Raw genomic sequence first — 15630 nt, 5'->3', positions numbered from 1 at the left:
TCGTTAATCAAGGTCTGATCACCCGGTGGTATACCGACAGTTTATATCTGTATATATATCTCGTTAATCAAGGTCTGATCACCCGGTGGTATACCGACAGTTTATATCTGTATATATATATCTCGTTAATCAAGGTCTGATCACCCGGTGGTATACCGACAGTTTATATCTATATATATATATCTCGTTAATCAAGGTCTGATCACCCGGTGGTATACCGACAGTTTATACCTACGGTATATATGTCTCATTAATCAAGGTCTATCACCCGGTCGTATACCGACAGTTTATATCTGTATATATATCTCGTTAATCAAGGTCTGATCACCCGGTCGTATACCGACAGTTTATATCTGTATAAATATCTCGTTAATCAAGGTCTGATCACCCGGTCGTATACCGACAGTTTATATCTATATATATATCTCGTTAATCAAGGTCTGATTACCCGGTAGTATACCGACAGTTTATATCTACGGTATATATGTCTCATTAATCAAGGTCTGATCACCCGGTAGTATACCGATAGTTTATATCTATATATATCTCATTAATCAAGGTCTACCAACAGTTTATATTTTGTTGTTTTCCATGGACACGGTTTTCAAGGCAGTTGCTATCCAGTAGTTTTCCCCTGGTGTGGGTAGCCAGTTTATATCTATATATATATATATATCTCGTTAATCAAGGTCTGATCAGCCGGTGGTATACCGACAGTTTATATCTGTATATATATCTCGTTAATCAAGGTCTATCACCCGGTGGTATACCGACAGTTCATATCTCTATATATATCTCGTTAATCAAGGTCTGATCACCCGGTGGTATACAGACAGTTTATATCTCTATATATATCTCGTTAATCAAGGTCTGATCACCCGGTGGTATACCGACAGTTTATATCTCTATATATATCTCGTTAATCAAGGTCTGATCCCCGGTTGTATACCGACAGTTTATATCTACATATATATCTCGTTAATCAAGGTCTGATCACCCGGTAGTATACCGACAGTTTATATCTATATATATATCTCATTAATCAAGGTCTGATCACCCGGTAGTATACCGACAGTTTATATCTATATATATATCTCGTTAATCAAGGTCTGATCACCCGGTGGTATACCGACAGTTTATATCTCTATATATATCTCGTTAATCAAGGTCTGATCACCCGGTAGTATACCGACAGTTTATATCTCTATATATATCTCGTTAATCAAGGTCTGATCACCCGGTGGTATACCGACAGTTTATATCTATATATATATCTCGTTAATCAAGGTCTGATCACCCGGTAGTATACAGACAGTTTATATCTATATATAGGCCTATATCTCGTTAATCAAGGTCTGATCACCCGGTGGTATACCGACAGTTTATATCTGTATATATATCTCGTTAATCAAGGTCTGATCACCCGGTGGTATATCGACAGTTTATATCTGTATATATATATATATCTCGTTAATCAAGGTCTGATCACCCGGTGGTATACCGACAGTTTATATCTATATATATACATCTCGTTAATCAAGGTCTGATCACCCGGTGGTATACCGACAGTTTATACCTACTGTATATATGTCTCATTAATCAAGGTCTGATCACCCGGTAGTATACCGATAGTTTATATCTAGATATATATGTCTCATTAATCAAGGTCTACCAACAGTTTATATTTTGTTGTTTTCCATGGACACGGTTTTCAAGGCAGTTGCTATCCACTAGTTTTCCCCTGGTGTGGGTAGCCATCCAGGTGTTTTCCTTGTGGCTTTGAATCGCTGTTAAATGTTTTGTATTGTCCTAGCCACTATGGAAAACACACAGGTGTGATTTTGGATTGGTCATCAACTCGGTCATTAGCATTGTGAGAGTTGCACTGTACAAATTCACTGATGTGGGGCCTTGTTTAATGAAAACAAACCCACCAATGGAAAAAGGTTTGTCATGTAGCCAACTAGAAGGCTAGCGGTGTGGTTTAATATCAACAAAATGTCTCTGGTTGCAGTCATCATCTTTGTAAACTGAAATTCCTCACTTTCATAGAGAACAATATTTCCTGGATGTTAGAGATCAATTTAAAGACATTGTGATCAACGTCATACCATAAACATTAACCATGCATGCATGAAAAGGTTTAACGACACATCTAGAGCACTGTTAATCATTAGTTGGATGTCAGATATTTGTAATTTGACACAAAAATACTACAGTTTCCATAAGCAAGGAGTCTCTTTATGTACATATTTTCCTACAGACATAAAAACACATACCATGGCCTAAGTGGGAATGTGAATATTGGTGGGCGAGCACAGTGATTGGCCCTAGGGTTGGGGTTGCACAATAGCTTAAATTGGCAGACTCTTCATTCAGAATATCAATAGCTTAAACTGGCAGACCCTTCATTCAGAATATCAATGGCTTAAACTGGCAGACCCTTCATTCAAAATATCTATGGCTTAAACTGGCAGACCCTTCATTCATAATATCTATAGCTTAAACTGACAGACCCTTCATTCAGAATATCTATAGCTTAAACTGGCAGACCCTTCATTCAGAATATCAATAGCTTAAACTGACAGACCCTTCATTTAGAATATGCAAAGTATTGGCAGAAACCATATCGCAAGTTTTGTATGGAGAATACAAAATATTTTAGACAAACGGTAGAAAACCCAGAAACACTGGAGACTGGATTAAAAGTCCAGAATTCCAGACAAATCCGGAAAACGTTTCTCTTGGGTGTATTCCAACATCTTCATAGAATATTTCATCCATCCATCTGTGTGTGTATTCCAGTGTTTGACAAACATCTTAGACTATTTCATGCATCCATCTGTGTGTGTATTCCAGTGTATGACAAACATCTTAGACTATTTCATGCATCCATCTGTGTGTGTATTCCAGTGTTTGACAAACATCTTAGACTATTTCATACATCTATCTGTGTGTGTATTCCAGTGTATGACAAACATCTTAGACTATTTCATACATCCATCTGTGTGTGTATTCCAGTGTTTGACAAACATCTTAGATTATTTCATTACAATACTTCAAACACAACACAATACAGACATATTTTGTACATGTTTATTTGTTTAGTTTTTTTTCTTTCTGTACAGACCCTTTTAAAAATATATATGGAGAAATTCATCATTTGTGCAAGAAAATCAACAAATGCCATAATAATAATGTACCAACATGATTAGAACCAAAAAGTTCCCACAACCAAAATATTGGTTAACAAAAAACAAATATATCCTCTACAACCAATATGTTGGTAAGTCGTCTCTGTACAACACTTGAAGGGGTCGCCTCAGACCAGTTTATGCAGTTATGTCGGCTGGCCTTTAATATTTTCTTTATATATCTGCTGTTTTAAATATCGCTAAAAAAAAGGAAACTTTTTTCTTTTCATGCCAATTGTAATATGCTAGCCAATTTGTAAATGGTCTAATTAAGTATGTAACTGATGCAATATTTGCAGTTTGAACTTAACAATTTGTTGCCAATGGCAATTTTGAAAGTTTATTGCCAAGAGGCAAAACACCCATTAATGGCCATTTTGAGACCGTCTACAGCAATTTTAAACCAGCAACTTTTGCAACAAATAAAACTAAATTAAAACCTAAAAATTATTCCTTCAACTGACAAAAACTCAGCCATCCCTGACCTACAGCAATTCATATCGCAGTGACGGCAATGGCCAGCGGTGCCACCCGTAAATTAGAGCCCTGATTTGTATCTTCTATTTTCACCTTCTATTTTCACATATGGTAAGAATAAAGAAAGCCTTGTGTAAACAAAATCTGCAACTGTGACGGCCCCTGATATTACAGCATCCCAACATCTGTACAATATTACAGCATCCCAACATCTGTACAAGTGTGAAACACATGATTCACGTTTTTCAAATAGTCGACCAATACATTTAACATGCTCAACAATAGTCGCTCCTACCAGCAGGGTAGGAATATTTGTAACTAACTGATGATAAGCCGAGAGTTGGTTGCGATGGTCAAGATGCTTACACTAGGATGACAAGTGAAACAAATGATGAATTTGACACACGTCCCATCACTTAAACCCATTGCAGATATAAAATTCTTAAAATATTTGGTAAATAACTTCTTTATGAAATACTGCGAAGTGAACTGCATTGAACTTTCATGTTTTGGATCAGCTGTTACTTGTAAGTATTTAGTGATGATGTAAAACTTGTCTATGTAAGAAAATGGACAATACAATAAAGTGTCAAAGGAAAGTAAACCTAACCCTAACCCTAACCCTGAAATCATCTATGACCATGACTGCAGAATTCTATAAATTATTTTCCATCATTTTAATAAGCAACAGTATTTTCATATGTACATATAATAATTTTTTTCAATAGCTAAATAATTTGTATTATATATTATTTATATGTACGCCATGTCATCCTCCATTTTAAATTCCCTTGACAGGCCTGCTAGAATACTTGCCAACACACTGATTCAACTTAACAGCATACTCAACAAAACATTCGCCCGACAGTGAGAGAAATCTTTCTTAATATTGCTATCACATTGTTTTAAAGAAAACAAATACATAAAAATATACTTTAACTTCATCAGACATGTAAATATCTGTATTTGACAATAATAATCATTGCCCATACATACATCGATGCTATGTACATTTATTCAAAAATAAAATAAATTTGGCTTTGCAGGTCCGGCCAAAAGCCGATACGTCAATAGCACATTGTCATGCCACAAACAAATAACAAAAGGGGTGAAAGTTCATCACCACTCAACTAAGAAATGATAGAATTAAAAAATGATGATAAAATATGACTTTTAAAATGCTTTTGTTCGTGGTCTAGGTAATGGAAGCTGTATTATACAATGACAGGTAACTATTGCATGAAAAGGGGAGATTACTGTTGCATGACATGGGAGATTACTCTATTGCATACCATGCAGGTCCTCAAATGCATGCATATTCGATATGTGACTAGCATGGACAAAGTTTGCAAAACTAATTGCAAACAATATTTCTTAAATAATATTAAGCAGCACAAAAATAAAATGAAAAATTGCATTAAAAAACCTGACATGTTTGGTCCACATTGAGGATGAATTAAGCCGCCACCGTTGGTTAAGATGAGACAGTGGTATGTGTACCGGGTCCTGTCACTGTAGGCCAGTTAACATGTTCACTAAATGCACCACCTCCCCGGCACTCGGTAGAATGAGCGCACAGCACTTCATACAGTCAATAAATATCACGCACTTCACTTTGCCATTCATGTGATAAAATTAAAGTAAATCCCAAATGACTGTCAGTCACTTCTAGATGGCAGCTAGGTTTGGTTTCACTCTTCAGTGCGGAGAGTCTCCAAGTGAACAGTGGAAAGAAAATGTGAGGATTCAGCACCGTTATTCCGTTAAACAATTTATATGACCCGTCTGTGGAACTGTACAACTGGACACAAATAGCAAGACAGACCTAGTTGAGTTCTTATTCTACACTGTGAATATAGGAACAACCGAATTCAACTGTTGGATTCAAACTTTCGTAGACACACAGTATGAAGATTTCTGACTAATTTGATAAATTTAACTACTATTTAGGATGATAGAGTCAAATTTTGTATTCAGCATACTGAAAGTGGTGACTGAATTGCACATATATTATATAGGCTGTGAACAGAATATATAAAATGAAATTACGAGTGGTTGGATCCATCTAGTATTGTAACTGGAAGAAGTCAAATAGAGTAGCCAGTATGATAAGTTGTGGGATTCAACAGAGAAGAAACCGGCTGGATTTATCAAGTATTACAAGTGACTGATATACACTTGCTGGGCATTCAACAGAGAAGAAACCAGCTGGATTTATCAAGTATTACAAGTGACTGATATACACTTGCTGGGCATTCAACAGAGAAGAAACCTGCTGGATTTATCAAGTATTACAAGTGACTGATATACACTTGCTGGGCCTTGTGGACTCTGTTCACTTGGAGCTCTAACCACCCCACCCCCACCCACCCCCCCTGACCCAATCATCTCCTGTCACCTAGGCCGTTTCTATGTCGGCGGTGAGGTTAGCGTGGGACTGGATGTCAACAGGTGCGACGGCGATGTCGGGGTGCATCAGAGCCTGGTGGTCATCATACTCGCGAGTCGTCTCGTTGGCCAGCACCAGTGGTCTCGCGGTCAAGACAACGGGGATGTCAGTTGACGGAGCCTCGCTGACTGCGGCCTGGTTAGTCTTGGTAATCACAGGCCCCTCCACATCGACCACGGGCTGGGCCGCAACGTAATCCTCCTTCTTAGACGCACACCACGATATCACCTGCCACGGAAACAACGGCCGAACATCGTCTTCTTCCTCGACATCGTCTTTTAAAGACAACAGCATTCTGGATTTCACTGAAAACAAACAAGTGTCCGTTTCAATAGAGGAATAGCTTTTTCTAAACTTAAAATCAATACCTATGAGTACTAAAAAAAAGTATCTGAGCCAGTTATTAATAAATATATAGAGGATAGTTCATGGGTTTTAGTGAAATGTGATTTATAAAGTGAAGTGAAGTCTGGAATCACAGCACAAATGTAATATGGAACTGAAGACCTCAAAACAAGAGATATAAATTTTATCTGACAAAAACAAAAACCACTCAATTTTCTCTTATATAACTCTCATAATTTTACTTTTATTCTTTAAAAAAAGAATGCGACAAATTAATTGTGAAATGTAAAACTAATCAATGATATCATTTTGTTAAGTGACTTACTACAGTAAAAATAATAGTTTCTACTGAGGAATTAAGTTTTAGATGTTTTTATCCCCCTCGTTAACAATGTTATTCACAGATATTTTGAGATATTTCACTCAATGTTACAGCACTTGTCAGTTATTAACAAACACCAGCTCACAAAGACCGGCTTCGCTACACAACTCACTATTAGGAGTGGAGTAGTCATCCTCAATATCGGCCTTGCCCACAGCAGGTCCGAATGCGGGGGCGGGCCGCACGAACTCGGGTTTCGACATGAACACGGGGGAGACGGCGGAGCTGGCCGAGTAGCCGATGTTGAGCGACGTTGGAGACCAGCCACCAAGGAAAACAGCGAAACACAGAACGAGAACCTGCAGTGAAGTCAAACTTTACACACGGCTCGCGTTTAAATACACATTAATAGCAAATAGCCCAAAAATTACATTTAACAGTAATTAGTTACCCCCAAAAAATCATTAACAACAAATAGTTCCAAAAATTAACAGGAAATATTTCATTCAATAAATATAATTTGTACAGATTAAATTCGAAAATTACAATTTAAAATATTAGGAGTCATAATTATTAGAATCTACTTTCTTTTTTTAATGACTTTTTTTAAAGTTTCTATATTTTATGAATATGTAAATTATGTAACTAAGAAAAGATGATTTAACTGCAGCTTCCTCCATCACCAAAGTGTACAGACCAGGCAGGTAACCGGTATTAAAATAACCACATCATCCTTACCATTATTTTACTTTTACTATAATCACTATATGATTTATAAATACTGCTTCTCCAACCACCCCCCACCACACCATCCTACCGTATATATAGGTATTTAAGTTATAAATGCAGAAATCAAATGACAAGGGCATTCGTGGGTGAGTTTAAAAAGTCTATCATCCAGGTAGTAAGGGTGTTCAGATCGACACAAATGCCACACCTCCACCAAAGTGACAACATTTATAATTACTATAGCGGTGAAAGTCGACAAAATACATTTTATGATTTGCTGAAAACAATCCCTTTAAATGAAAACAATTTTCTACCCACCCATCCACCCCAAACCCTTCCATCTCAGGTGATAAATCTGTCGACTCCCTACAGAGCCACATGAAAGATGATGGCAATAAACACCGTCAAACAGCAAATCATTCTAAAAAATCATTTTAAAAATAGTTTTCTTTAATGACACCACTAAAGCACATTGATTTATTCCTCATTGTCTACTGGATGTCGAACGCTTGTTAACTAAGTTTTCTTTAATGACACCACTAAAGCACATTGATTTATTCCTCATTGTCTACTGGATGTCGAACGCTTGTTAACTAAGTTTTCTTTAATGACACCACTAAAGCACATTGATTTATTCCTCATTGTCTACTGGATGTCGAACGCTTGTTAACTAAGTTTTCTTTAATGACACCACTAAAGCACATTGATTTATTCCTCATTGTCTACTGGATGTCGAACGCTTGTTAACTAAGTTTTCTTTAATGACACCACTAAAGCACATTGATTTATTCCTCATTGTCTACTGGATGTCGAACGCTTGTTAACTAAGTTTTCTTTAATGACACCACTAAAGCACATTGATTTATTCCTCATTGTCTACTGGATGTCGAACGCTTGTTAACTAAGTTTTCTTTAATGACACCACTAAAGCACATTGATTTATTCCTCATTGTCTACTGGATGTCGAACGCTTGTTAACTAAGTTTTCTTTAATGACACCACTAAAGCACATTGATTTATTCCTCATTGTCTACTGGATGTCGAACGCTTGTTAACTAGTTTTCTTTAATGACACCACTAAAGCACATTGATTTATTCCTCATTGTCTACTGGATGTCGAACGCTTGTTAACTAGTTTTCTTTAATGACACCACTAAAGCACATTGATTTATTCCTCATTGTCTACTGGATGTCAAACGTTTGTTAAATATGACATGAAACATTCTTCTATTAGCAATAAGCAATATTTCATATCCACTTCTCCACACAGGGCAGTGCATACCATGACCGTTCACATACAAGGCATGGGACAATGGTTGGATGGAAAATCTATCCAATAAAAATTGACACTACTTGCCAGATGCATTTAACAAGATCCACTTGATGCACAGTTGGTCTGAGATTGATCCCTGTCGGTGGTCCATTTCTCATTCCAGCCAGTGCACTACGGCTGGTATATGTGCTATCCTGTCTCTGAGATGATGCATATAAAAGATCCCTTGCTACTAATGACAAAAATGTGGCGGGTTTTCTATACATCAGAATTACCAAATGTTTGACATCCAATAGCTGATGATTAATAAATCAATGTGCTCTAGTGGTGTTGTTAAAGAAAACAAACTTTAAACTTTAACAAGACCCAAGGGAAATAACTCCAACATTATTACCAAGTGGACTAGGGAATGACATGCAGTTATGATATACATTGATGATTTTAAACCACGATGCTGTGCACAAGGATACTCTCGAGTATGAAAGTAACGTGATGATACAACTCACTAGGCCAGGTCTACTCACCATGAGAACGGTTCCAGTCTGTGTAGCCGATGTGCCCGACGGACACGTCACCTTACTGACAAGTGCCTGCAGTTTCTGCAACTGTCCCAGTAATGACCTGAAACAGTACATTGGTCAACGTTTGTACCACACATCAAACAGTCAGTTAACGAACAGGAAGATAACTTACTGTTCCAGTAATGACCTGAAACAATCGATTAATAACCATGTAGATAACTTACTGTCACAGTAACATCGGTTAATGTTTCTAACACTCATCAAACCAGCGACAGTTAACAAACATGTCCAGTTAGATAACTTATATCTGGCGACTACAATTCATAATTCTTCATAATAGCTCTAATTAAAAAACTAAAATTTTAGCTCTATTCAACTGAGGTACCATTTCTTTATTAATTTTGCTATTTGTTTTAATTATTAGAATTTAATTATTGTTATCATCTTTTAATTTATTTCCAGTAAAGAAAATCTTATTTAGCTAGTTTAGCGTCTTCTGATAACATTGGTATTTAAAATTAATTACCTGTTATTATTTTCTAGTGAATCAATTTTTTTCTTCAAGTCAGAGTTTTCATGGGTGTAAGACTCAACCCTAAAAATAAACAAAATAATTAACATATTACAAACATACAAACCAATGATACAAACATACTAACCAATGATACAAAGATACTAACCAATTAAAGTAGTTGATGCAATTTACTGCTGTATGTTTAACAAACTACACAATGTGAATGACAAGTTGAAAGTTAATACATATAATACAGTCAGTAACACAAATATTTCTGTGGTTTTCAAATGATGGCTTATTGGCCACTGGGTTCAGTGAAGGAAAGAATGTCACACTAGTGTAGATGTCATACCTTTTTTCTAAAGCTTCTAAATATTCCTTCTTTTTTCTTCGACTTTCTTGTGCGGAGATCTGGAAAAGAATAAGACCATCGTGAGATCAGTGTCAATAACGAGATGACACAAACTGTCAGACGGTTCGGATTATACATCAGGCAGTTTCAAAATGCAAGGCTTTACATTTGGATAAGGCATATTTTATGTCTCTTATATAACAAAGTTCAAACTTGCCGTGAGTTAAATACATGTAGGCTTTTTAAAGATTTGTTATCAAGCTTATGCAGTTCTAATTCAGTAGAACAATCCCATATATGGTTGACAGAAACATCCAAGTTAAACTAGTATAAGCAGTATTTATAATGAAATGTAAACCCAGTATTCTATTATATTATCATTGTTTCTTAATATTATTACACTGACAGAAATATCAAATTCAGACTAGTAAAACGGATTTATAATAAACAATACCACAAGTATTCGTAGTATTATCATAAAGATATTTACCTTATTTTTAATTTTTCGACGGATTTTCTTCAGATTCTTTTCTTCCTGTTTGGTAAGTGGTAGTTTTCCGGGGATGGGGTAACCCTCGGAGATCAGTGTTCTCTTCTCCTCCTCGGACAACATGAGAATCCCTGACTGAGAAATCTGAAACACAGTTCACCTCCAAATGAGAAATCTTCAATACAATTCACTCCCCCCATCCCCCGACTGAGAAATTTGAAACACAGTTCATCCTCAAATGAGAAATCTTAAATACAATTCTCTTTCAATAACAATGTTGATCACTTATCGCTGTTTTGATAAAAATTATGTTAACAAACATTAATTATCCTCAGCAGCGTAATAACACCAATGTTGGTGAGTCTTCATGTTATGTCTGAATCTATCAAAGATGATTTTCATATAGTTTATTTTAAACACTGACAAAATAGCTAAACACCTTCATTTACTGTAAATTATTAAATATATACTGTTGTGTTAGGTACTAACAGTTAACAAAAGAATAGATATTTTTTAGTTAATTCGGATTAAAATTTTTGTTTCAAATTGTACTATAAAATCTCATAAAGAATCACTGTTTGGTACTGACGTCACAAGGAAGAGAGAAGCTAAAAGCCCGGCCTACTCACCAGGTTGACAAAGGGTGGCCGAGAGAAGGTCTTGGTGGTTACAATAAAGAGAGAGAAGATAAAGATCTAAAAGCTCGGCCTACTCACCAGGTTGACAAAGGGTGGCCGAGAGAAGGTCTTCATTATAATAAAGAGAGAAGATAAAGATCTAAAAGCTCGGCCCACTCACCGGGTTGACGAAGAGTGGCTGAGAGAAGGTCTTCATTATAATAAAGAGAGAAGATAAAGATCTAAAAGCTCGGCCCACTCACCAGGTTGACGAAGAGTGGCTGAGAGAAGGTCTTCATTATAATAAAGAGAGAAGATAAAGATCTAAAAGCTCGGCCTACTCACCAGGTTGACGAAGAGTGGCTGAGAGAAGGTCTTCATTATAATAAAGAGAGAAGATAAAGATCTAAAAGCTCGGCCTACTCACCGGGTTGACGAAGAGTGGCTGAGAGAAGGTCTTCATTATAATAAAGAGAGAAGATAAAGATCTAAAAGCTCGGCCCACTCACCGGGTTGACGAAGAGTGGCTGAGAGAAGGTCTTCATTATAATAAAGAGAGAAGATAAAGATCTAAAAGCTCGGCCCACTCACCAGGTTGACGAAGAGTGGCTGAGAGAAGGTCTTCATTATAATAAAGAGAGAAGATAAAGATCTAAAAGCTCGGCCTACTCACCAGGTTGATGAAGAGTGGCTGAGAGAAGGTCTTCATTATAATAAAGAGAGAAAATAAAGATCTAAAAGCTCGGCCTACTCACCGGGTTGACAAAGAGTGGCCGAGAGAAGGTCTTGGTGGTTACAATAAAGAGAGGATAAAGATCTAAAAGCTTGGCCTACTCACCGGGTTGACGAAGAGTGGCCGAGAGAAGGTCTTGGTAGTTACAGTAAAGAGGATAAAGATCTAAAAGATCTAAAAGCCGGCCTACTCACCGGGTTGACGAAGAGTGGCTGAGAGAAGGTCTTGCTGGTTACAATAAAGAGGATAAAGATCTAAAAGCTCGGCCTACTCACCAGGTTGACAAAGGGAGGCCGAGACAAGGTCTTGGTGGTTACAATAAAGAGAGAAGATAAAGATCTAAAAGCTCGGCCCACTCACCGGGTTGACGAAGAGTGGCTGAGAGAAGGTCTTCATTATAATAAAGAGAGAAGATAAAGATCTAAAAGCTCGGCCCACTCACCGGGTTGACGAAGAGTGGCTGAGAGAAGGTCTTCATTATAATAAAGAGAGAAGATAAAGATCTAAAAGCTCGGCCTACTCACCAGGTTGACAAAGGGTGGCCGAGAGAAGGTCTTGGTGGTTACAATAAAGAGAGGATAAAGATCTAAAAGCTTGGCCTACTCATCGGGTTGACGAAGAGTGGCCGAGAGAAGGTCTTGGTAGTTACAGTAAAGAGGATAAAGATCTAAAAGCCCGGCCTACTCACCGGGTTGACGAAGAGTGGCTGAGAGAAGGTCTTGCTGGTTACAATAAAGAGGATAAAGATCTAAAAGCTCGGCCTACTCACCAGGTTGACAAAGGGAGGCCGAGAGAAGGTCTTGGTGGTTACAATAAAGAGAGAAGATAAAGATCTAAAAGCTCGGCCTACTCACCAGGTTGACAAAGGGTGGCCGAGAGAAAGTCTTGGTGGTTACAATAAAGAGAGAAGATAAAGATCTAAAAGCTCGGCCTACTCACCAGGTTGACAAAGGGAGGCCGAGAGAAGGTCTTGGTGGTTACAATAAAGAGAGAAGATAAAGATCTAAAAGCTCGGCCCACTCACCGGGTTGACGAAGAGTGGCTGAGAGAAGGTCTTCATTATAATAAAGAGAGAAGATAAAGATCTAAAAGCTCGGCCTACTCACCAGGTTGACAAAGGGTGGCTGAGAGAAGGTCTTCATTATAATAAAGAGAGAAGATAAAGATCTAAAAGCTCGGCCTACTCACCAGGTTGACAAAGGGTGGCTGAGAGAGGGTCTTCATTGTAATAAAGAGAGAAGATAAAGATCTAAAAGCTCGGCCCACTCACCGGGTTGACGAAGAGTGGCTGAGAGAAGGTCTTCATTATAATAAAGAGAGAAAATAAAGATCTAAAAGCTCGGCCTACTCACCAGGTTGACGAAGAGTGGCTGAGAGAAGGTCTTCATTATAATAAAGAGAGAAGATAAAGATCTAAAAGCTCGGCCTACTCACCAGGTTGACGAAGAGTGGCTGAGAGAAGGTCTTCATTATAATAAAGAGAGAAGATAAAGATCTAAAAGCTCGGTCTACTCACCAGGTTGACGAAGAGTGGCTGAGAGAAGGTCTTCATTATAATAAAGAGAGAAGATAAAGATCTAAAAGCTCGGCCTACTCACCAGGTTGACAAAGGGTGGCCGAGAGAAAGTCTTGGTGGTTACAATAAAGAGAGAGAAGATAAAGATCTAAAAGCTCGGCCTACTCACCAGGTTGACAAAGGGTGGCCGAGAGAAAGTCTTGGTGGTTACAATAAAGAGAGAAGATAAAGATCTAAAAGCCCGGCCTACTCACCAGGTTGACAAAGGGAGGCCGAGAGAAAGTCTTGGTGGTTACAATAAAGAGAGAAGTTGAGATCTAAAAGCTCGGCCTACTCACCAGGTTGACAAAGGGTGGCCGAGAGAAGGTCTTGGTGGTTACAATAAAGAGAGAAGATAAAGATCTAAAAGCTCGGCCCACTCACCGGGTTGACGAAGAGTGGCTGAGAGAAGGTCTTCATTATAATAAAGAGAGAAGATAAAGATCTAAAAGCTCGGCCTACTCACCAGGTTGACGAAGAGTGGCTGAGAGAAGGTCTTCATTATAATAAAGAGAGAAGATAAAGATCTAAAAGCTCGGCCTACTCACCAGGTTGACGAAGAGTGGCTGAGAGAAGGTCTTCATTATAATAAAGAGAGAAGATAAAGATCTAAAAGCTCGGCCTACTCACCAGGTTGACGAAGAGTGGCTGAGAGAAGGTCTTCATTATAATAAAGAGAGAAGATAAAGATCTAAAAGCTCGGCCTACTCACCAGGTTGACGAAGAGTGGCTGAGAGAAGGTCTTCATTATAATAAAGAGAGAAGATAAAGATCTAAAAGCTCGGCCTACTCACCAGGTTGACAAAGGGTGGCCGAGAGAAAGTCTTGGTGGTTACAATAAAGAGAGAGAAGATAAAGATCTAAAAGCTCGGCCTACTCACCAGGTTGACAAAGGGTGGCCGAGAGAAGGTCTTGGTGGTTACAATAAAGAGAGAGAAGATAAAGATCTAAAAGCTCGGCCTACTCACCAGGTTGACAAAGGGTGGCCGAGAGAAAGTCTTGGTGGTTACAATAAAGAGAGAGAAGATAAAGATCTAAAAGCTCGGCCTACTCACCAGGTTGACAAAGGGTGGCCGAGAGAAGGTCTTGGTGGTTACAATAAAGAGAGAAGATAAAGATCTAAAAGCCCGGCCTACTCACCAGGTTGACAAAGGGTGGCCGAGAGAAAGTCTTGGTGGTTACAATAAAGAGAGAAGATAAAGATCTAAAAGCTCGGCCTACTCACCAGGTTGACAAAGGGTGGCCGAGAGAAGGTCTTGGTGGTTACAATAAAGAGAGAAGATAAAGATCTAAAAGCTCGGCCTACTCACCAGGTTGACAAAGGGTGGCCGAGAGAAAGTCTTGGTGGTTACAATAAAGAGAGAAGATAAAGATCTAAAAGCTCGGCCTACTCACCAGGTTGACAAAGGGTGGCCGAGAGAAGGTCTTGGTGGTTACAATAAAGAGAGAAGATAAAGATCTAAAAGCTCGGCCTACTCACCAGGTTGACAAAGGGTGGCTGAGAGAAGGTCTTGGTGGTTACAGTAAAGAGAAAAGATAAAGATCTAAAAGCCCGGCCTACTCACCAGGTTGACGAAGAGTGGCCGAGAGACGGTCTTGGTGGTTACAGTAAAGAGAGAAGATAAAGATCTAAAAGCCTGGCCTACTCACCAGGTTGACAAAGGGTGGCTGAGAGAAGGTCTTGGTGGTTACAGTAAAGAGGATAAAGATCTAAAAGCTCGGCCTACTCACCAGGTTGACGAAGAGTGGTCGAGAGAAATTCTTGGTGGTTACAATAAAGAGGATAAAGATCTAAAAGCTCGGCCTACTCACCAGGTTGACAAAGAGTGGCTGAGAGAAGGTCTTGGTGGTTACAATAAAGAGGATAAAGATCTAAAAGCTCGGCCTACTCACCAGGTTGACAAAGAGTGGCTGAGAGAAGGTCTTGGTGGTTACAATAAAGAGGATAAAGATCTAAAAGCTCGGCCTACTCACCAGGTTGACAAAGGGTGGCCGAGAGAAAGTCTTGGTGGTTACAATAAAGAGGATTAAGATCTAAAAGCTCGGCCTACTCACCAGG

The 15630-nt window shown here is 38.4% G+C and overlaps 1 protein-coding gene across 1 annotated transcript in view; it reads right to left on the bottom strand.

Annotated features, from left to right (window-relative positions):
- Nucleotides 1-3082: 3082 nt before the first annotated feature.
- LOC121371906 (cyclic AMP-responsive element-binding protein 3-like protein 1) overlaps nucleotides 3083-15630 on the bottom strand; it is a 47444-nt gene continuing 34896 nt past the window's right edge. Inside the window, exons 5-10 of the mRNA XM_041498147.1 lie at nucleotides 10667-10810; nucleotides 10177-10235; nucleotides 9837-9905; nucleotides 9314-9410; nucleotides 6960-7146; nucleotides 3083-6425 (exon numbers count right to left, since the gene is read on the bottom strand). Coding sequence (XP_041354081.1) covers nucleotides 6070-6425; nucleotides 6960-7146; nucleotides 9314-9410; nucleotides 9837-9905; nucleotides 10177-10235; nucleotides 10667-10810 — 912 coding nt within the window. The 3' untranslated portion in view covers nucleotides 3083-6069. The remainder of the gene's footprint in view (nucleotides 6426-6959; nucleotides 7147-9313; nucleotides 9411-9836; nucleotides 9906-10176; nucleotides 10236-10666; nucleotides 10811-15630) is intronic.

This window comes from Gigantopelta aegis, chromosome 4 (assembly GCF_016097555.1).
Source record: "Gigantopelta aegis isolate Gae_Host chromosome 4, Gae_host_genome, whole genome shotgun sequence".
Lineage (NCBI taxonomy): Eukaryota > Metazoa > Mollusca > Gastropoda > Neomphalida > Peltospiridae > Gigantopelta > Gigantopelta aegis.
This window is presented reverse-complemented; position numbering and strand designations above follow the sequence as displayed.